This window comes from Tupaia chinensis, unplaced genomic scaffold, assembly GCF_000334495.1.
Source record: "Tupaia chinensis unplaced genomic scaffold, TupChi_1.0 Scaffold000082_1, whole genome shotgun sequence".
Classification (NCBI taxonomy): domain Eukaryota; kingdom Metazoa; phylum Chordata; class Mammalia; order Scandentia; family Tupaiidae; genus Tupaia; species Tupaia belangeri.
The window spans coordinates 842,815-863,395 of record NW_006159543.1 but is presented as its reverse complement, the minus strand read 5'-3'; the positions used below and the strand labels follow the sequence as shown (position 1 = coordinate 863,395).

The following is a 20,581-nucleotide window of genomic DNA, read 5'->3' as shown; positions in this document are numbered from 1 at the left end:
TCCTGGGGCACTTGGTGATCCTGGTCTGCCTGGATTGCAGGGCCCTCCAGGATTTGAAGGTCTGGTGATATCACTCTGGAGTGCAGAGGGCTTCTGTGAGGGTTTGGGGCTTGGTGATGAGTCAAAAACTCCAATCTGGGGCTTAATAAACCTGGAGGTAGAGCTTCACACTATTAGAAGTCTCAAAAGCTGAGTTCAAGTCCATTCACTTCCCACTACCCTCTGATCCTGTGAAGGCAGAGGGCTGTTCCAAATCCTTTTATTGGTATTATTTCCCAGATCTTAAAAGCTTTGATTCTAGGGTCAAATGGCATGGTGGTTAAGGAACTGGACTCCCACATGGCCAACCACAGTTCAAGTCCCAGGCCTGACCGCTTGCTTTCTCTCTCTCTCCTATCTCTCTTGCTGTCACTCTGGTGAACACATGTGCCCTATAGCAATTTTTTTAAAAAAACAACAATAATAATGATAACAATAAAAAATAAAATAAAAAACTTTGATTGTATACTGCAGCATGTCCTGCCTTTTCTACCCAGGGACTCTGATATGGATGGTAGGGGGCCTGGTTCAAAGGATAACAGTGTTTGAGACAAAGTACAGTTGTCTATACCTCTGTTACTTACCTTTCCATTTTGTATCAGGAATGGCAAATCAGTTGTCCTGAGTAGAGACAGTTCTGAGGCTCAGTGGAAAAGTGTTGCAATTGATTAGCCATGTCTGCCATGGGCAGGAGAGGAAGACAAGGTTTTGTCCTGCTAATCCTAACTCCATTTTTAATGCCTCTGATTCAGGAGCTACTTAATTATCTCCTATGAGGATGTGCAAGGCTGGGCTCGAGAAATATGCCACGTGACCCCCTCTTCCCCACTCAGAAAACCCAAGGCCAATTGGCTGGGGGACAGAAGCTAGATACTGTAATTTTAAAAATGGGGACTCATGGCATCAGCAGTTGGCATAATGGCTATGTCGCTGGACTCCCTAATGTAGTTGACTATGATTTGAGTCTCAGACCTGGTGGCTTAAACTCATGCCAGGCGTGTGTGCGTGAATGCCCAAGATCCCGAGAGGAGAATAGAGGAGAAGGGATTGCAGTGTGGCCATCCCCCCTGGGGGGGGTGATTTCTCGCTTTCTGTCTCTTTGTCTCTGTCTTTCTGGTGAGCACACGCACCCTATAGCAAAAACCTCTTCAAAAAAAATTAAAAAGTGGGGACTCTGTGGCCAGATTCATCTGAGCTGGAGTTTTAGCTCCTTCACTTACTAACGGTAGGAACTCTGAGCCTCAGTTTCCTCATCCAGAAATTGGGTTTATAGTAGTACCATCCCCCGGGGCTGTTGTGAGACTTGAGTGAGATAACATGTATGTATAACGTGTGTTGCACAATGTGTGGCACAAAGTGAACAGCTGATGTTACCATTAACTGAACCATGCTTACCTTTTATGCTCTCTCCCTCTCAGGAGCTCCAGGGCAGCAAGGCCCCTTTGGGAGGCCTGGAATGCCTGGCCAGAGTGTAAGAGTGGGCTACACATTGGTGAAGCACAGCCAGTCAGAACAGGTGCCTCTGTGCCCCATCGGGATGAGCCAACTGTGGGTGGGTTACAGTTTGCTGTTCGTGGAAGGGCAGGAGAAAGCCCACAACCAGGATCTGGGTAGGTACCAGCTTCAATAGGCAGCCTTGGTCACCTGGCCCTACAAGGTCCAATAGCCAACCTCCTCTCTTCTCCCAGCCCTTGGTGGACCCACTGTTGTATAGGGAGTTACAGGCACCACCTCTGGAGTTAAGTGGATCTGGGTTCAAATTGTGACTGTACCACTTACTAGTTGTGTAGTCTGGACAAGTCATTTAACCTCTTTAAGTTTCTGCTTCCTCCGTAATGAAACAAAGCTAAGTCTAGTATACACACAGAGTGGTGTAAGGAGCATCATTGTGAATATTTGGCATTTAAGCATCCATTAAGTATTAGTAATTAGTAATAATAATGATAATATGACCTGCAGGGTAATGATAATTACCTGAGCATTAATTGTATTGTCTGCAGATGTACTAGTTCTTAAAGGCAACCACACTCTATTAAATGCTGGTTTTACAATGCAGAATAATTAGGGAGTGATTATTCAGCTTATAAAAAGATTCTTGTTATTATCAAACTTCTTTGGTGCATTTAAAATAGGATTTGACAGGGGGCCAGCTGGTGGTGTGGTGGTTAAAGTGGCTTTAAGTGGATCAAGCCAGTTTGGTCCAGACCCAGTGACTTGAAAAACACACCAGGTGCATGTGCATGCATGCCCAAAATTCTGAGAGATGGCCACATGGCCACTCCACTGGCAGATGCTGTCTCACTTTCCTTCTCTTTCTGTCTCTCTCCAGTGAGTGAACATGTTCTAAAAATTTTAAAAATAAAGTAAGACAGGATTTGATCAACAGACTTTGGCATGTGTATGACGTTACAGGATTGGAAGGAGAAGGCTGGCCTGTCTGGCACAAATGGTTGGATATGAACCCAAACCACCATTTAGTCCAGTCCCAGTGGCCCTGACCCTTCAGCCAGACCTAACTGCCCTTGCCCCACTTCTCTCCTCCCAGGGTTTGCTGGTTCCTGCCTACCCCGCTTCAGCACCATGCCCTTCATCTACTGCAACATCAACGAAGTGTGCCACTATGCCAGGCGCAATGACAAGTCCTACTGGCTCTCTACCACTGCACCTATCCCCATGATGCCTGTTGGCCAGGCCCAGATTCCCCAGTACATCAGCCGCTGTTCTGTGTGTGAGGCGCCTTCACAAGCCATTGCTGTACACAGCCAGGACATTACCATCCCACAGTGCCCTCTGGGCTGGCGCAGTCTCTGGATTGGGTACTCTTTCCTCATGGTAAGGTCCTATACTGCCCCCTTATACAGTGAAGAAACAGAGGGTGGGGAGCTCTGGAGAGCCACTGACTGGCTTCCAGGCTCCTGGGGCACTGTGCAGAATGCATAATTTGAAAGGAAGTGAAATGCTTGGCCTGGGCTTAGCCAAAGACGAGAGAACCCAGTTCTGCGTGAATGGCAGGTAGTTATGGGTGTTGAGGGAAGAGAGCAGTTTGTACCTAGGGGTTCAGGGGTGAGAATTTGAATCAAGGGCCCTCCCATCTATATGCCTGCTTCAGTTAAGTCACAACCAAGGGAAAGACAAAACACCCTACAATCTGGGGAAATGGTGGCTGAGAGGATGTTGCCACTCAGGACCAGGACACATGCTGATGGTCAGGCCTTTTCCACCCTCCTTCTCAGACCCCTCTGGCCAGTCATCTCCTCCCAAAACACTCAGATGAGGGCATGCTGCGTTAACATGTCCCTGCTGACATTTTTGCTGCCTTTTCATTTTGGTGGGAAGGCTGTGGTCAGCCACACTGCATGTTTGGCTAAGAAAGAGAATATCTGTAAACCCAAGGAGGCAGTAAGTCCCTGATATTTCATGAATACCTGAGAATATTTCATCGAATGCAAGGTCAGCTTTAGGACCAGGACAACTACCAAGAAAATCCCATGTGGTATCCACTGAAGTATCCTACTTTACCAAAGCTCCCCTACTAAATCACCAGGGGTGAAATGGTAAGAAAGTGTCCTTGAAGAATTACCAAAGCTGCAGGCTCCCTCACCTACTTGGGGTAAGGTACTTCCTTGGTGTGGTCTTTGTGCACAGGGACGTTTGTCCCAATGTAATTAAGAATCACCTCAGCTGACATTCTGTCCTGCCCACCATCCAGAACAGGAAATAAAGAGTAATGGCCCCCAACCTTCCAAAAAAATGCTGCAAAGACTACGTACTAAATCACATGTGCTTTGCTCGTGACAGAGCTCTTAGCTCTTTACTCTTAGTTTATATGTAATTCTAGCATACAAAATTCTTCAAAAAGTTCATGGAAAAATGCATAGCATGAAAACACATTGCACGGATTTCAGAAAATACTTTTGCACCAAAATAAATTTGATCCCTTATTCCATTTTTCCACAAATTTTCAAAATTTCCCTCACACTAGAATATTTCCTCCTGAATGTGCATAAGGGCAAAAATGTGGGTTGCTTAGTAAGACATCTTGAAACTATGAGACATGCCTTCTAAAAAGGAGAAAAGAGGGAAAAGGCAATTAAAAGGAGGTCCAAGAATTCTACGCACTGTACCCCCTTGGTATGAGGTGCTTGCATAACTATCTCACCCACAAACTGACATTTAGGGTGACAAGCCTGTCATCTGAAAAGTTTAAAACACACTGTGTATGCTAATTGGTAAAGTAGTAGATGTTCATTTAGAAAGTTTTCTTGGGACCAGCAGATGGTATAATGGTTACGTCACTGGACTTCCACATAGTGGCAGTTCGAGTCTCGGGCCTGGTGGCTTAAACTCAGGCCAGGCGCGTGTTTGCGCCTGTCCAAGACCCCGGGAGGAAAATGGAGGAGAAGGGATTGTGGCATGGCCATCCTCCCTGGGGGATGATTTCTCACTTTCTGTCTGTCTCTGTGTCTCCGGTAAGTACATGCACCCTGTAGCAAAAACCTCTCAACAAAGTTCTCTTCTGAGTGTCAAAACAAGGAAAACTTTGATGCTCGTTTATCAGGAATGGTCACTTGGAGACTCTCACTCTCCTAGAGTTCAGAAAAGTAAGGAGTCCCTGTGCATACAACCTGAGCATTTATTTGTTCTGTTGGCCATTTGCTGACCTTGGTGTGTGTTAGTCCTGTTTCCCATGCCTGTGGTCAGACAGCAACCCAGCTCAGGTGAAGAGAGAGGAGTGGGATATCTAGAGATGGGGCTGCCATCCAGGGGTACAGTGACTAGAGACTATCAGCTCATGAGTAGTCTCAAAGCTGAGTGCTGAGGGAGTCCTCTGGAGGGAGGGCCAGGACACTTAGGCCAAATACAACAAGGCCCATTACTCAGCAGGTAACAGTGTATGTCACCCTTTTGGGTGTGGCACAGATTGAAGAGAAGTTGTTCTAATAAATATAGTTCCAAATAGGAGCTACTGCTAGCTGGGCTGGGGAGAGGGGCCATGGCTGAGCCTGTCTGTTGAATAGTACAGTCTTCCCCTTCTTAGAGTGCAATACACAGTAGACAAAGGGCTCTGAGCACTGCAAGTCAGAAATCTATTGCATTCTGTTTAATCCAGCCTTTTTCTGATTTACTTCTCCATGAAAATTTGGCGAGAGGGCCACCTAACACACCTCCAAACTCAGTGGGACAGCAGCAGTTTGGGAATTGGGTGAGATGTCATTCTTGCCTATGCATACTGGGTTAGAAGGGCACTTAGGAATATGCAGTGGGTACTTCCAGCCCTGTGCGCTACTGAGGGAGGATAAGCAGTGCCCTGCCCCTAAAACACAGCATTTGGTATGCTGGCTGGAAGCAGGGCCAACTAAGCCAAGGCACCAGTATTAGGAATGGCATGCACATGCCCTCCTGCAGCAACAGAGTACCCAGCACCTCCCCGTGCCACTCCCTGGTGGCCGCAGCTCACACACCAACCTCCTATCTGTTTCAGCACACGGCCGCTGGTGCAGAGGGTGGGGGCCAGTCCCTGGTCTCCCCTGGCTCCTGTTTGGAGGACTTTCGGGCCACTCCTTTCATCGAGTGCAGTGGTGCTCGAGGCACCTGCCACTACTTTGCCAACAAATACAGTTTCTGGCTGACAACAGTGGAAGAGAGACAGCAGTTTTGGGAGGAGCCTGTGTCTGAAACATTGAAAGCTGGGCAGCTCCATACTCGGGTCAGCCGCTGCCAGGTGTGTATGAAAAGCCTGTAAGGCAACATCTACCACTCTATTCCCAGCCTGACCTTCCCATCACAACAGTCACCTCACGAACCTGAACAGTCTGAAGAAGGAAGGCCTGAGTCCTTTTGCCCAGCTGTCAAGTTGTAGACTGGAGTCTCATTTGGGCTAGACTATGGACACTGGTCACCACAATCCTCAAGCCCAATAGATGAGCTTACCCTGCTGAGATCTGCTGTCCCATTTCAGTCCATCTGGTGCTACCATTTGATTTGGATATTTGGGTGACTATTCATGGCTACCTCAGAAAGATTTGCTCAGCCATCACCTTCTTAGACTACTCACTTTCTTTGCTGTCTTGATCAGAAAGCTCTTCATAATAGCTAATAAGTCATTTATTCATGTCTCAGAGGTCATTACATATTATTTGGCTTAAGTCATAATCCAGTGTACCCACAATAAAAAAAAATTCTCGGGCTGAACATTTATGAGTGGCTCAGGTCTGCATAGGACAAGTCCTCACTATTCAAGGAGGCCCACTATGTCTAGTCAGGCTACAGAACAGGAATGAGGTTCCAGCCAGTAACCTGTGGTGAGCTTTGACTCCTTCCAGAGTGAACAAGATGGGTCCCATATTATTTAGGGAGGCTTGAAGGCCAGCAGCTAAGAGAAGCTCATTAAGTTCATATAGTCCTAGACAAGTCACTTCCTCCTTGCCAGCTCTCTTCCCAGCCAGACACAGAGGATCTGGCATGATCCAAAGTAGAGCAAAAGATGCAATGTGGCCAAGCCCACAAAAGGAAATGGGAACCACAGCCCTCTTTCCTGGGCCAGGAGTAGAGGCGTGGATGGGTAAAGAGGTGTGAATTTTGCTTTTGACTCCAGGAACAAAAAGGTAAATCCCAAGTCCCAATTTCTCCGAAGTCCCTGTTTATTCCAAATGCCATCCAGATGTATACAATGTGGTGAACTGAAGCTGCGATGTGTTAGGTTTTTTTGCATTCTGAGGCTGTTAGAGACTTTCCATTCAAATGCTCATCCAACTGCTCTTTCACAGGTAGCCCATTAAACTATTTTAATATGTTTACTAAACCTTATAAAAATCAAGCGCACTCCTCTCTTTAGTAGTTAGCAGACATAAAGCAAGCTGGAGTTGGCTACAAAGTATATTGTGTTCTGTTTGGGGAGATTTGTTTTAGCCATTTTCTTTAAATACTAGTATCCCAGAACACTCAGGTTTGGTGACATGAGGCAATTCCTTCCAGGTTATTCTGTTTCCTTATGTATTATGTAAACTGTGCCAACGCAGACGAAGCAATCACTATAATCTGAATTACTGTATCTTGACCTCCTAGCTGAGTCATAAGCATGGTGTCCGCTTTGTACATGGCAAATTAAAGGAATGAAATATGAACATTTGACTCTTGACATTCTTTGATAAAACCTTTTCTAATTACAATTCATGATGAATATCCCTCAGAACCCTGGAGGTTCCTGTTACTGTGAGTCGAACTCTATAACAAAACGTTGAGGTAGGAAAAAATGAGAAGATCATCGAAGTTAAAGGTCTGACAGAGTTCTCTAAGAGTCAGCAAACTTACAACCTGCTTCAAGATAAGGCTACAACTGTTTATCCCTGTCACACAGGGTAGAGGTGAAGAAAGGAGTTCTACTTTTGTGGTCTCAGGATCATTTACAGATAAGTCAAAAGTAAAGAAATGTTGAAGTCATTAATATTGAATCTAAGTTGTATATTGTGTGATGTATATGCATATATTTATACCTGTGTGTGTATATACTTATATATGTGACTATGTCTATATATTCATAAAATACATTCTCCAGAAGGATCAATAAGAAATTAATAGCATTGGGAACTTTCAGGGAAGGGAACTGACTTATGGAAGGGAAAGACATTTCACTGAATACCATTTTGCATCTTTTGAACTTTAAAAAAAAATTATTTAGAAAAAAAATTATTTAGGGGCTGGCAGATGGTGTGGTGGTTAAGGGTGCTGGATTCTCACAGCACTGACTGTGTGCGGTTCAAGTCCTGGACCTGGCAGCTTGCTTTCTCACTTTCCTCTTCTCTCTCTCTCTCATTCTGTCCCTCTCTGGTCAAATTATAGCAAATAAATAAGGTTAAATAAAATAATTATTTAAAAAATTATTTCTTCTTCTTATTATTATTAAAATTTTTGCCATAGGAAATGGACACATAGAAAGAGAGAGAGAGATAGAGCAAGCGAGAATGTGAGAAAGCAAGCTGCCAGGTCCGGATCTCAAATTGCATTCAGCTATGTGAGAACCAGTGCCTCAACCACCATACCACCTGCTGGTCCGCTATCTTTTGAATTTTGAACAACTGGAATATATTACCTACTAGGAAAAAAGAAAGACATGGACTCTAAGGGAAAAAGTTAACTGCTTTGGGGTTAACTTCCAAACCCCAGGTGCCAACCTTCCTGGGGACTCAGTTTAGGATGCAGGAGAAATGCAGACAAGTTAAGAAGACAAGGAAAGAAAAATGGGAAGATACTGCAGAGACTTGAGGTGTGTCCTCATAGGATACTGGTTAGCTGAGCTAATTTGATGAATGTGAGCTTTAAACTTAGTGTGTTGCGGGCCAGCAGGTGGTGTGGTGGTTAAGGTATTGGGCGTTCCAACATGGCCCACCACAGTTCAAGTCCCAGACCTGGTGGCTAATTTTCTCACTTTCCTTCTCTCTGTGTGTCTTTCTGTGGTCAAATGAAAGTGATTTAATGATTAAATAAAATTAAATAAATAATTCTTTAAAAAAAAAAAAAACTTAGTCTGTTGCCAGTCCTGAAGTGATTTGGAATTGCATTTGGTGCACAGATTAAATGTCACCACATAAATAATTCTTTCCAAATATGCCTGTCAACCAGAAGAGAATATAATTCAAACACCTTTATTTATTTATTTAGGAGAGGTTTTTGCTATAGGGAACATGTACTCACCAGAAAGAGAGAGACAGAAAGGCAGAAAGTGAGAAATCATCCCCTAGGGGGGATGGCCATGCTACAATCCCTTCTCCTCCATTCTCCTCTCAGGATCTTGGGCACACATGCAAACATGCCTGGTGTGAGTTTAAGCCACCGGGTCTGGGACTCGAACTGCAGTTGACTACATGGGAGTCCAGCAACATAGCCATTACGCTAACTGCTGGTCCCCAAACACCATTTATTTTTTATTTCTCAAACAAAAATTGACAGTTTAAGTCAGTGATTAGCAAGCTATAGCTTGTAGGCCAAATCCAGCCCTTCACTTGTTTTTGTAAATAAAATTGTATTGTTTTACAGCCATGCTTATTTGTGTGCATATTGTTTATGGCTGCTTTTGCACCTGAACAGCAGAGTTAGGTAGCTGTGACAGAGCCTGTGTGGCCTGCAAAGCCTAAAATATTTACTATCTGACCCTTTACAGAAAAACTTTCTTAATCCCCTGATTTAAGAGATCCTGATTTGATTTAAGGACAGGGTGACATCTGACCAAAGTCTCATTAAAGGATGGGGACAATGACCCATCAAAAGTAAGGTTCTCCCAAATAGGAAAAGGATCAAGAAGTGTATATATGACATAGTTTCTTTGATAAGCATTTTGACATAATTTATAAGTACTTAAAATATAAAGATTTCAAATAATTTAACAAGAACTTTTTCTCCCTGATTCAGTCACTTTATTATTTGAGCAAGAGAACAGATTGCTTCTTAGTATTTAGCCCAAAAGAGGTCACACCTGAAAGTGTGAAGAACAGCATAACCATCTCTTAACTGCTGGTGCTTGAAGCAAGAGGAGAGTTGCTTTCTGACTTCTAGATGTCCATGTCCTCATTCTGGCAGCTGAAGACTTTCTGTAGCCATGTAAGACAAGCTGGGAAGCAAGGGATGCTTCCTAATCTTCTGCTGCTAGGCTCCATGATTGTTCTATTTCTTTCTGGGGAGGGATGTTGTCATTTGTTTGTTTTGTTTTTCTGAGAAATGGTGATTGGCTCAGTCATGATTGCTATCGAGTTTGTATGCTGTTGGCATATCAGGCACTTGCTGACTAGAAAAGTTTTATGTCATAAGTTTGTGTTCTTATGGGGCCAGGTGGAAGACAGACCTCCAAGTTGAGTTTGCACTATTCTATACACTCAGAATCTCAAAATCTTCCTCCAGGTCAAACTCCTCCAGTTGTTCAGTTGAGTCAATGAATTCTATAAGAACATAGAAATGAGAAAGAAAAAAAGTTTGATACTTGGATTGAAGCAGTCAAGCAATACATTACTCAGTATTTAAGAGAATGTATTGGGTCATCAGGAAAGTCATGACACATTTTTTTCATAAAAAAATAGAAAAATATGTCATGACTTGCTCAACAACCTATTATTTCTTTTTAAAAAAAATTTAATCTGTGCATCTTTACATTGTTTGACATGGTTTTTCCCAGCATGAATACAGTACATATTAGTCAAGTCAAATATTATCACTAACAAATAACTTTTCATTTTTGTCTATTAAGTGTTTTGTTTGTTTCTTTTTTCCCTGACAATGTATTACTTAATTACTTTGGAAAGAAAGTCTTGTGTGGTGGAGACTTTAAATTAGGACAACTGCCAAGCATTCAAAATTCTCTATAAAGACTCAAAATACAGTCCCACTCAAATTAATCTACATATTTAATGCAATCCTGATCCAATTACCTGAGACATTCTTCACAGAAACATAAAACCGAATTATAAACTTTGTCTGGAATAAAAAATAAAAGACCTCCTATTGCCAAGGCAATACTCTATCAAAATAATAAACTAGGAGGCATCCCACTACCCGACTTAAAAGTACACTACAAAGCAGTGATAATTAAAAGAATGTGGTACTTAGTACAAAAATAGATAAACAGACCAATGGAACACAATAAAGAATCCTGAAATAAACTATAAATCATACAATCAACTGATCTTTGAAAAGGGGTATAAAACAATGCAGTGGAAAAAAAGTCTCTTTGACAAATAGTGTTGGGAGAATTGGATATCCATCTACAGAAAAATGAAACGACCCTTATCTCTCACCATTAACTAGAATTAACTCAATATGAATTCAGACTTAATATAAAGCCTCTAACCACAAAACTACTGGTAGAAAACAGGGGAGCTTTTTGAAGACATTGGAGTAGGCAAATATTTCTTAAATGAGACCCCCTAAAGCACAGGCAATAGTCCCTAAAGTAGACAAGTGGGATTATATCAAGCTAAAAAGCTTTCTCACAGCAAAAGAAACTATAACTAAAGTGAAAAGACAACTCGTTGAATGGGAGAAAATATTTGTAAATTATCCCTGAGATAAGGGATTGATATCTAGCATATATAGGGAACTCAAGTGTCTCACTTATAAAAAAAAAAAAAGAAATAACCCAATTAAAAAATGGGCAAGTGAATTAAACAGAAAACTCTCCAAGGAAAACTTATGAATAGCCAAGAGCCATATGAAAAATTGTTCAAAGTCCCTTGTCATAAGGGAAATACAAATTAAAACTACAATGAAATATCATTGAACCCCAGTTAGAATGGCTAGGATCAAAAAAATAAAGAACAATAAGTGTTGACAAGGCTGTGGTGAAAGGGAACTCTCTTACACCGTTGGTGGGTATGTAAATTAGTCCAACCCCTCTGGAAAATAATATGGAGATTTCTCAAAAATGTACAAATAGAACTTTCATATGACTCAGCAATCCCACTACTTGGTAAGGATAAGAAAGCAATCAACTAGAAAGACATCTGCACATTCATGTTTATTGCAGCATTATTTATAGTTACTAAAACATGAAACTGACTTAAGTATCCAAAAACTGATGACTGGGTTGAAAAACTGTGGCACATATATACTATGGAATATTACATAGCTATAAGAAACAGTGAGATCCTATCATTCAACTCAAAATAGATGAATATAGAATATTAAATGTTGAACAAAGTGAGCCAGACTTTAAAAGACAAACGTTGTATATCCCCACACAATTTGTACTGAGTGTCTGTACTTTATGGCAGAGGTTGAGAGAGATGATGATATGACGGTGAAGAAGATTGGTGTGGATGCTAGTGACAGTTGGGAGGGGTAGTTGGTGGAGAGTGGGTGGTGACTGGTGGGTATGAGACACAAAAATAGAAAGAAAAATGATAAATGATGAACTTTTGCTTACAAGAGAAAAACAAATCAAAACGCTTTTTTTGTACTGTCTGAAATAGTTCACAATAGTGTGTATTTTTTAATTTATTTGTCATCAAAGAGCACTTTGCCTAAAAGAATAGGTCTGACTATTGTGCAAAATGCTTATAATCTTTTGCAAAATTGTAGTATTGCAGTTGAAATTTATTTTGTCAATGTCTTTTGAATGAACTGAATAAAGTTTTTGTTTTTAAAAAAAAAAGAGTCAAAATAACCAGATATATTACCTAGGCTAAATCACAGAAATATGGCTGAGGCTCTGCAAGAACTTCCTTTTTCTTAGATTTTTGCCATAGGGAGACAGGCAGAGACAATGAGAGGGAATATGAGAAATCACCACTCCCCAAGGGGTGATGGCCATTCTCTCCTTGAGCTTTTGGATATGTATGCACAAACACTTGTCGCATTTTTCAAGCCACTGGATCTGGGAATTGAACCACAGAGTTGGTCATGTGGGATCCAACATTTTAAAGAATTATTTTATTTAACTTTTTTTACTTATTTATTTATTTTAATTTGACTAGAGAGGGACAGAGAGAAAAAGCAAGCCGCCAGGTCTAGGACTCAAACCACAGTTGGCCATGTGGGAGTCTAGCGTCCTTAACCACCAGGCCACCTGCTGGCTTTAGGGTACCTTTTGAATCTGTGATTTTGCCTTAATTTGTTATTTTTTGTTTTGTTTTTGCCATAGGGCATGTACAATCTCTGGAAAGAGGAGAGAGGCCGAGAGAGGGTACGTGAGAAAGCACCTCTGCCCCCAGGGCAGATGATCGTGCAGCAATCCCTTCTCCTCCATTCTCCTTTCAAGGTTTTGGGTACACATGTATATGTGCCCAGCATGATTTTCAAGCCACCAAGTCCAGGACTCAAACTGTGGTCGGCCATGTGGGAATCCAGTGCCTTAACTACCACACCACCTATGGGCCTTTTTATATTAAACTAGACCAAAAGAAAAAAAAAAACATAACTATTCTACTCATCCTGATTTTGCATAGAACTTTTGTATTCTTTGAAATTGGTAAATATCGGCTTTTTTTTAGAGGATTAAAACAACAAGAGCTCCAGTTGATTATCTAGCTTAGTTTACTTTCCACAAAAAGCGTGAGCCACAGTTGTTTCTGTCTCATAAAACAATTACTCCACATGGATCTGCTGATTAAGAACCTCTGAACAACAGCTTACCTGCCCCAGTGGTTGTAACTTCTGGCTTGGCTGGAGGTACAAAGGGAGGCCAGTGTGATGGATGTTTTTGAACTAATTCAAACATCCTTAAATTCTCCTTTAGAATTTCCTGAAGGGAGACAAACATAGTTGTAATCCCTGCAGAGTCATTACATCTCTGTCCAATTGGAACTCTTATGAGCCTGAACCCCTAGAGAGTGGCTTAGGGGTTGACAGGTGAAAACAAAGACCTAGAAAACACACCCATCTTCTACACAAACCATCTGAACACCAGCTGTCTTCAATTCTATTTTTTAAATAATTATTTATTTGATTTTATTTTTTCACTCATTTATTTTATAAATGATTTTATATTTGACCAGAGAGAGACACAGAGAGATAGGGCTAGAGAGAGAGAGAGAGGGAAAGTGAGAAAGCAAGCCACCAGGTCCGGGACTCAAACCTTGGTCAGCCATGTGGGAACGTCCAGCACCTTAACCACCATGCCACCTGCTGACTCTCTCTTCAATTCTATTAATAGATACTGTTGGCCAGGAAGGAAGGACACTAGAGGGAATATTTGATGGAGGCCAGTACTCATTGCCCACAGTCTATCACGAGGCCCAGGCCCTGTGCTAGTGGCACAGCTCAGTGCAGGAGTGAGATGTTCCTGACACATTTTGACTCCAAGGAAATGTCAGTTAATCAAATGAAATCTGTCTCAGGGGAATGCTGGTACATAGTGGCATGGTTTCTGTTGTTAGTCCAATGCTTAAGGTATATGTGCTAACTTAAAAACCAGAACCTTATCAGAAGCTTCTCTCATTCTCTTATTAAATGTGGTATAAAACATTTTGCTGCATTCTGAAATGTAAGTACTGTCTATAGAAAATGTTTCTCTATTATGTCTCAGCCAATTTTTAATTGGGGTTCAGGTTCATTTAGGGACATTAGGGTTAATTAGTTGTTCATTTGTGAAGAGTAATCTTCCCTCCTTATCCTTGAAAGGTTCTGGGTCCCCATCTCTCCGATCCTTTTGAAAGTAAGAGAACATCTTGTCTCATTCTACCTTATCCAAGGCTCTTTAAATTATTCTTCATGATTTCCCTTGATTCTTTCAATAAGCATTTATTAATATTTTCCATATTTCGGGCTTGTGTTAGAGGCTGAGGACAAAGGAAGCAGGCACAAAAATTGATGAGCCAGTAAAATTATTCTTTTTTACACAGATATCAAAAAGAAAGAATAACTTTATACAGACTTCTGAAAATTGTTTTCTTTAAGTGCCTACATTTTACATAAATAAGACAGTTAATAGAAGGGCAAAACCCTCTAAACCATGATGGAATATATTAAATTGTAAATGGACCATTAAACAAAAAGAAATGTACTTAGTTTCTTTAACCACCTCAGTGTTATGAATAGATTAAAAAAAATCAGGATGAGCTATATGAAATTGGGATTATTTTAGGTTCAAAAGGTAGACTAGTAGCTGAATCTGTTATATGACTCAGAGGCTTAATAAGATGAAACATTAAGTTTCATCACTAAGAACATCACTTACTTGACAAACCCAGCATATTTCAAACAAAACGTTTTCTTCAGTTACCCCAAAGTTATAAACAATTTTCTACATGTTAGTTTATTTGTAGCCATAGTTTCTTTCTCTTATAATGGTCTTTTCAGACTAGGCTTATATTAGTATGAGAAACATGTCTTTTTTTAAAGAGGTTTTTGCCTTAGGTGCATATGCTCTCCAAAGAAAGACAGAGACAGTGAGAGAGAAAGTGAGAAATCACTCCTGGGGGAAAGACAGCCATGCCACAATCCCTTCTCCTCCATTCTCTTCCTAGGATCTTGGGCACACATGCACACGGCTGGTGTGATCTTCAAGCTGCTGAGTCCAGGACTTGAGCCATGGTCAGCCATGTGGGAGTTGACAATGTAACTGCTGTACCATCTGCTGGTCTCATGAAAAACATTCTTGAAAAGGAATCATATTGACTCACTTTTTTTTTTTTTTTTTTTTTTTCTTCTAGGGCACTCACCAGAAAGACAGACAGAGACAGAAAGTGAGAAATCACCCCCCAGGGGGGATGGCCATGCCGCAATCCCTTCTCCTCCATTCTCCTCTTGGGATCTTGGGCACGCACACACACGCGCCCAGTGTGAGTTTAAGCCACCGGGTCCGGGACTCGAACCGCTATCAACTACGTGGGAGTTTAGTGACATAGCCATTATGCTAACTGCTGGTCCCAAGTCACTTACATTTTTTTAAGACAAAGAAAAACATACATGTTTACCTTTTGAACAAGGCTACACCAGTTATCAAAGTCTTTTTCTTCTTTGCAGAAAAATCCCTTGAGGGGAAGAAAAAAAACACAATTTAGAATTGCCCTTTCTATTGCAAAATGGAACTTTTGGCTCAGAATTAGAAAGTGGGCCACTCTAGCTGAGTCTTCTCAGTAATGAAGGAAGAATGGCCACACTTCTCTCTTTCCTAGCTCATTTGTTGCCTCACTCGTACATAAATATCTGTACTCTCTCACTCACTCACTCTCAGTCTACTTCTCTGACTCTTGCTCTCTGTCCCTTTCCCTTTCCCCTCCCCCTTCCCTCCCTGGCCCTCTACCCTCATGCTGTGAGATATTTTCAATGAGCAATAATCGCGCCTCGGATAAACCTCATTGGCTACGATACTGCCACTGCGCAAAGCTGCTGCTGTGAGATATTTTAACTGAAAGACCAGTCTCCAAAGCATGGTGTAATTCCATTACAATCAGTACACAAATTTACACATCTATTAAAAATATTTAATTAACCAGCAAATAAGAGCTGAATAGTAATTTTAGTTAGTGGTAATATATAATAAGGTAGCTTTGACCCTCAGGAAATCTTAGAATAGAGAAAACCAACAGTTTTCTTTCCTGTCCTCAGAATCATCCCACAGTAGAGAAAGAATGGTCCAAAGTGAGAAGAGGACTCTGTCAGCTTTCAGTCACTGGCACTATGATAGTTGGATAAACTGGAAAAGAGAGTGTAGACAGGCTTTCGAACCACTAACTCCTTCACAGTCAGGTGCTCTTTCAATGTGTGTTGACGGTAGTCATACTTTTGGCAATGGAGAGGGGCACAACAGGGCCTACAACTTCCTCAATTATGTGCACCGAGAAATGGGCACCATCCACCCAGAATGTCTTTCCCTTTCATACCTCCCTAGCTATGTTCTACCTTATTCCTTGCACCTGTGTGGCAATAATTTGAAGACAAGAAGAAAATAGGGATGATACAGTTGGATAATGGTTTTCCCAAAGGCTCATGTTCTGGAAGCTTGGTTCTCCAGTGTAATGGCTTTGGGAAGTGGTGAGATCTTTAGAAGGTGAGGTCTAGTGGGTGATGTTTGGATCATGGGGTTACCACCCTCATGAATGGATTAGTGTCATCTATGAGGAATAGACTGAGAAAGGAAGACTCATCCTCAAGATGGGAGGGTACCATCCATTGGTTGGGAGCATGGGAGGTACAAATAGAGGAAGTGGCAATTCTGTTTCCTTCCTCTTTGCATGTATGCACCTTCCTCTCTGTTTCAAGTCACACCTAAAGTTAGCCTAATGCCAGCCCTATGCGTCTGGACTTTCCAGCCACCAGAATCATGAGCCAAATAAACTCTATTCTTTGTAAATCACTCAATCGTCAGGTATTTCTGTTTAGCAACACAATGTTAGACTAAGGTAAGAGAATTGAGAAAGATGATAATACTAATCATCACTAACATATATAGAATGAATGCTCATAATGTGTGCTAGGCTCTGTGCTGTATGCCTTAGACACACTGCACCTCATACAATCCTGCGAAGAAAGAATTAGCATTTCTCATTTAAAGAACACAGGATCAAGGATCTTTTTAAAAATGAAGTTTACTCAGAATGATTTTTAAAAGCTAAATGACACCTGCTAACTCCACAGCTAATAAGTGGAAGAGCCTGGATTCCAATTTGGGCAGTTTAGCTGAAGGGTCTGTTCTTTCTCCACTATACTACACTTCCGTGTCTCTCATGGATGTGGGAAACAAACATACTTTTGTTACCCTACCTAGCAACCTGGATAACTCCCAGGGAACCATTCTATAACAGGGTGCTCCCGGTCCAACCAATGTTCAGATACTCACCAATGCTACAGAAGGATCCAAGTTCAGGATATTCATTCGCTGTGGGGACTGGAGGCAATGAAAAGTCTGGTCATCAACCATTCCATTCTCTTCAGTGTCAACAAAGGTCTGGGTTGTGTGAGGGTCCAAGAAGATGAGTTCATCACCTGTTTTGAATGAAACATGCTTAACTTTCAAGGACTCACTGGCCCTGGCCCCACTGCTGTCCTTGGGAGGAAGTATTCTTGTTCTCCTAACTCCTTCTTTTGTGACGATGAGAATGGGATGACAGGAAGCCTGAAGCTGGGGTGAGCATGCTTGAAGGAAGCCACTTATGCCCAAACCTAGTCATTCAATGGGAAGACTTGCCCTAGAACTTACACCTCCTTAAAGTCCAAGTCCAAAAATGGAACGTGACAGGTTTGAGAAAAGGTGGGGATGAGAGATCACAGATGACATGGCAGGCTCTGTGAGCAGCAGTAGCAAAGAGGCAGTAGATAGGGTCACCAGGTCATGAGCCTAGGTACCAGTAGGGAGCCTTATGCCTTTTTAAACAGTGAAAAGCATCTTACTCTAGACAACTGGTTCTCAGACTATGTACATAGAGTACCTCTGGCAAGGGAAAAGGCCTTGCTTCCAAAAGAAATGCTATTCAGACAGAGTGGAAATGCTAGCTCTTCTATGGCTGAGATACCAGTGAGCTGTCTTCTGGTCTTGATTAGCTAGCAAGCTAACAGTTGGCAGTTTAGCAAATTCCTATCAGAAGGCACTGCCTTGGTCACACTGACATGAGTACAGACACACCTCACTGAGATAATGGCCCTTTACACATGAGATAAAAGCCATGCTTCATTACATCAAAAAAGCCTCGCCTAAAATTTATCTGGAAAGAGTTTAGGATAATAAAATATCTACTTTAGCCTGATATTCAAAAGGTTAACAGTCCCTCTAATGATTATCAGTATATTCTAAGTAGGCAAAAGTATCTAAGGGGCACCCCAACCTCACCATCCAGGCCTGAGGACCATCTGGGTCTTTGTGTCCTTGACTATGTCAGGAGACCAAGGGGAGATCTACCTGCAGCAGGATGATGGGGTAGGGAGGGATGACCCAAAGACCCTCCCTGGAATGGCCTCCAAGATTGCATTAGGCACATCTGTATGCTTCTATTGGCAAAGAATGGGTTTCTAATGAAAAGTTTGTCATAGAGCAAGAACAAAACACTTAATCCATTCAACGTCTTAACCTTCTTGTTTTTAAACTGGTGTCATTGGGTCTGTTCTAGCTGTCTCAAAGGATATTATGTAAATCAGAAGATTTCACTTCTGTGAGAGGCCTAAAACACAATACAAATATAAGGTGACCATAGAAATTTCTTATTCAAACCAAAGTTTTTTCTACAAGTATATGTTTAAGAGTATATGGAGGTGGGACCAGCAGTTAGCATAATAGCTATGTCGCTGGACTCTCACGTAGTCGACCGCGGTACAAGTCCTGGACCCGGCGGCTTAAACACATGCCGGGCACATGTGCGTGCGTGCCCAAGATCCCAAGAGGAGAATGGAAGAGAAGGGATTGTGGCATGGCCATCCCCCCTGGGGGGTGATTTCTCACTTTCTATCTCTCTCTGTCTGTCTGTCTGGCAAGCGCACGCTCCCTCTAGCGAAAACCTCTCAAAAAAATTTAAAATAAAAATAAAGAGTATATGGAGGAACTAGATGGTAATGCAGAGGTGGTACGGCATTCTCAGAGGTTGACCCACATGGGAGGGATCCAGGTTTGTGTTAAGAGGCCTTGTGAATGTGCAGGGTGCATGCGTGCCCATGATCCAGAGGTGGACTGTGATGTGAAGACACTGCTGGGGTTGCTGTCTTTCTCTAAAGAAAGAAATAGACGAAGAATAAGTACATGGAGATCAATGCCTCCATGTGACTTGTATTATGAAATTCAAAGTATATAGTTCCCATAGACCACAAGTGGATGAAATCGGTGATATCAAAAAAGACTTGGATTACACAAAAGAGCAACAACCAAAATGTTTAGAATGGACCTTACCTAAGGCCATAGACAGGTAAGAGGAAAAGGATGTTAAGGACAAGAAAACAGAAAGCCAAAGCAGAGTTAGAACCAAACTGCCTGTCTGTCAGGGTGTTTCCAGTTAAGGTGCTAGGAGTAATAACATCTGCTCTAACTCTGCCATTAACATTTTTTTCATAGGTAGTTTGTGTGTGTGTGTGTGTGTGTGTGTGTGTGTGTGTGTGTGTATGGAGGGGCAGTGAAGCTCTACAGCTCTCTCCTTTCTGAGAGTGTATATAAGAGATCCAGTAGAATATATAGAAAGTGCTAAGAATAATATGGTACTAAACTAAAGTCTTTTATGAGACCCAGAGAGGCAGGCTGTCAACTATCTATAGAGCCAGCTAATGCTATGATCTCCAGGTGATGACCTATACTCAAGTGCAGGGAACAGGTATCTCCTTCCTCATAAGCAAGCCAAGCCTGAATGGCCAGTCTCACCCTGACCATATCTTCCCAAACTGAGGGATTTCCCTGGATTCCCACTGTGCAGGAGGGCCCTATGGGAGCAAGGAAACGTGGTAGGCATAGATGACAAAATTGGGATCGAATATTGGCTTTACTACATTCTAGCTGAGGGACCTTAAAGAAATAATCCCTCTTAATCTTAGTTTCACAATTTGTAAAATAAAAATAATAAGCTCTACCTTACATGTGTCCACTATACTAACACATACAGAGACAGAGACAGAGACAGAGAGAGAGCACTTTACAGAGTCCCTGGCATAAGACAACATTTCAGAAAACAATAATTCTCATTCTTTCCATCTCTTCAGATATTCTGCCATTCTAGACTACTCAGCTTCATATAATAAAGGAGTGAGTCAGAAAAGGGAAATTAGATAGACTTAGAGTCTCAAGTGAATGTTGAACAAAGGATTTACACAAGTTAATTTGCAGGGCCAGCTAGTGGTATGGTGGTTGGGGTGGCTTGATCCCACATGGCTGACTGCATGGTTTTTGAGTCTCAGATGCTGGATACATGTATGTGCATGCCAAAAATCTCAAGAGGAGAATGAAGTAGAAGGGACTGTGGTGTGGCCACCTCTCCTGGGGGATGCTTTCTCATCCCCCCTTTTTCTCTGTCTCCCTGACAAGAACATGCACACTGTGGCAAACAAAAAAATAATAAAAGTTAATGGGGGGACCAGCAGGTGGCGTGGTGGTTAAGGTGCTGGACACTCCCACATGGCCGACTGGGGTTCGAGTCCTGAATCTGGTGAC

The 20,581-nt window shown here is 41.9% G+C and overlaps 2 protein-coding genes and 1 pseudogene across 2 annotated transcripts in view; 1 reads left to right on the top strand and 2 right to left on the bottom strand.

Moving 5' to 3' along the window:
* COL4A6 (collagen type IV alpha 6 chain) overlaps positions 1 to 7,163 on the top strand; it is a 78,597-nt gene extending 71,434 nt beyond the window's left edge. The window contains exons 41-44 of the mRNA XM_027769693.1: positions 6 to 59; positions 1,458 to 1,649; positions 2,585 to 2,871; positions 5,522 to 7,163. Coding sequence (XP_027625494.1) covers positions 6 to 59; positions 1,458 to 1,649; positions 2,585 to 2,871; positions 5,522 to 5,782 — 794 coding nt within the window. The 3' untranslated portion in view covers positions 5,783 to 7,163. The remainder of the gene's footprint in view (positions 1 to 5; positions 60 to 1,457; positions 1,650 to 2,584; positions 2,872 to 5,521) is intronic.
* A 2,245-nt stretch (positions 7,164 to 9,408) lies between these two features.
* ATG4A (autophagy related 4A cysteine peptidase) overlaps positions 9,409 to 20,581 on the bottom strand; it is a 73,594-nt gene continuing 62,421 nt past the window's right edge. Inside the window, exons 10-13 of the mRNA XM_006142830.3 lie at positions 17,303 to 17,448; positions 15,438 to 15,494; positions 13,156 to 13,264; positions 9,409 to 9,968 (exon numbers count right to left, since the gene is read on the bottom strand). Of these exons, the coding sequence (XP_006142892.1) occupies positions 9,898 to 9,968; positions 13,156 to 13,264; positions 15,438 to 15,494; positions 17,303 to 17,448 (383 nt within the window). The 3' untranslated portion in view covers positions 9,409 to 9,897. The remainder of the gene's footprint in view (positions 9,969 to 13,155; positions 13,265 to 15,437; positions 15,495 to 17,302; positions 17,449 to 20,581) is intronic.
* On the bottom strand, positions 15,768 to 15,851 carry LOC114006784 (uncharacterized; annotated as a pseudogene).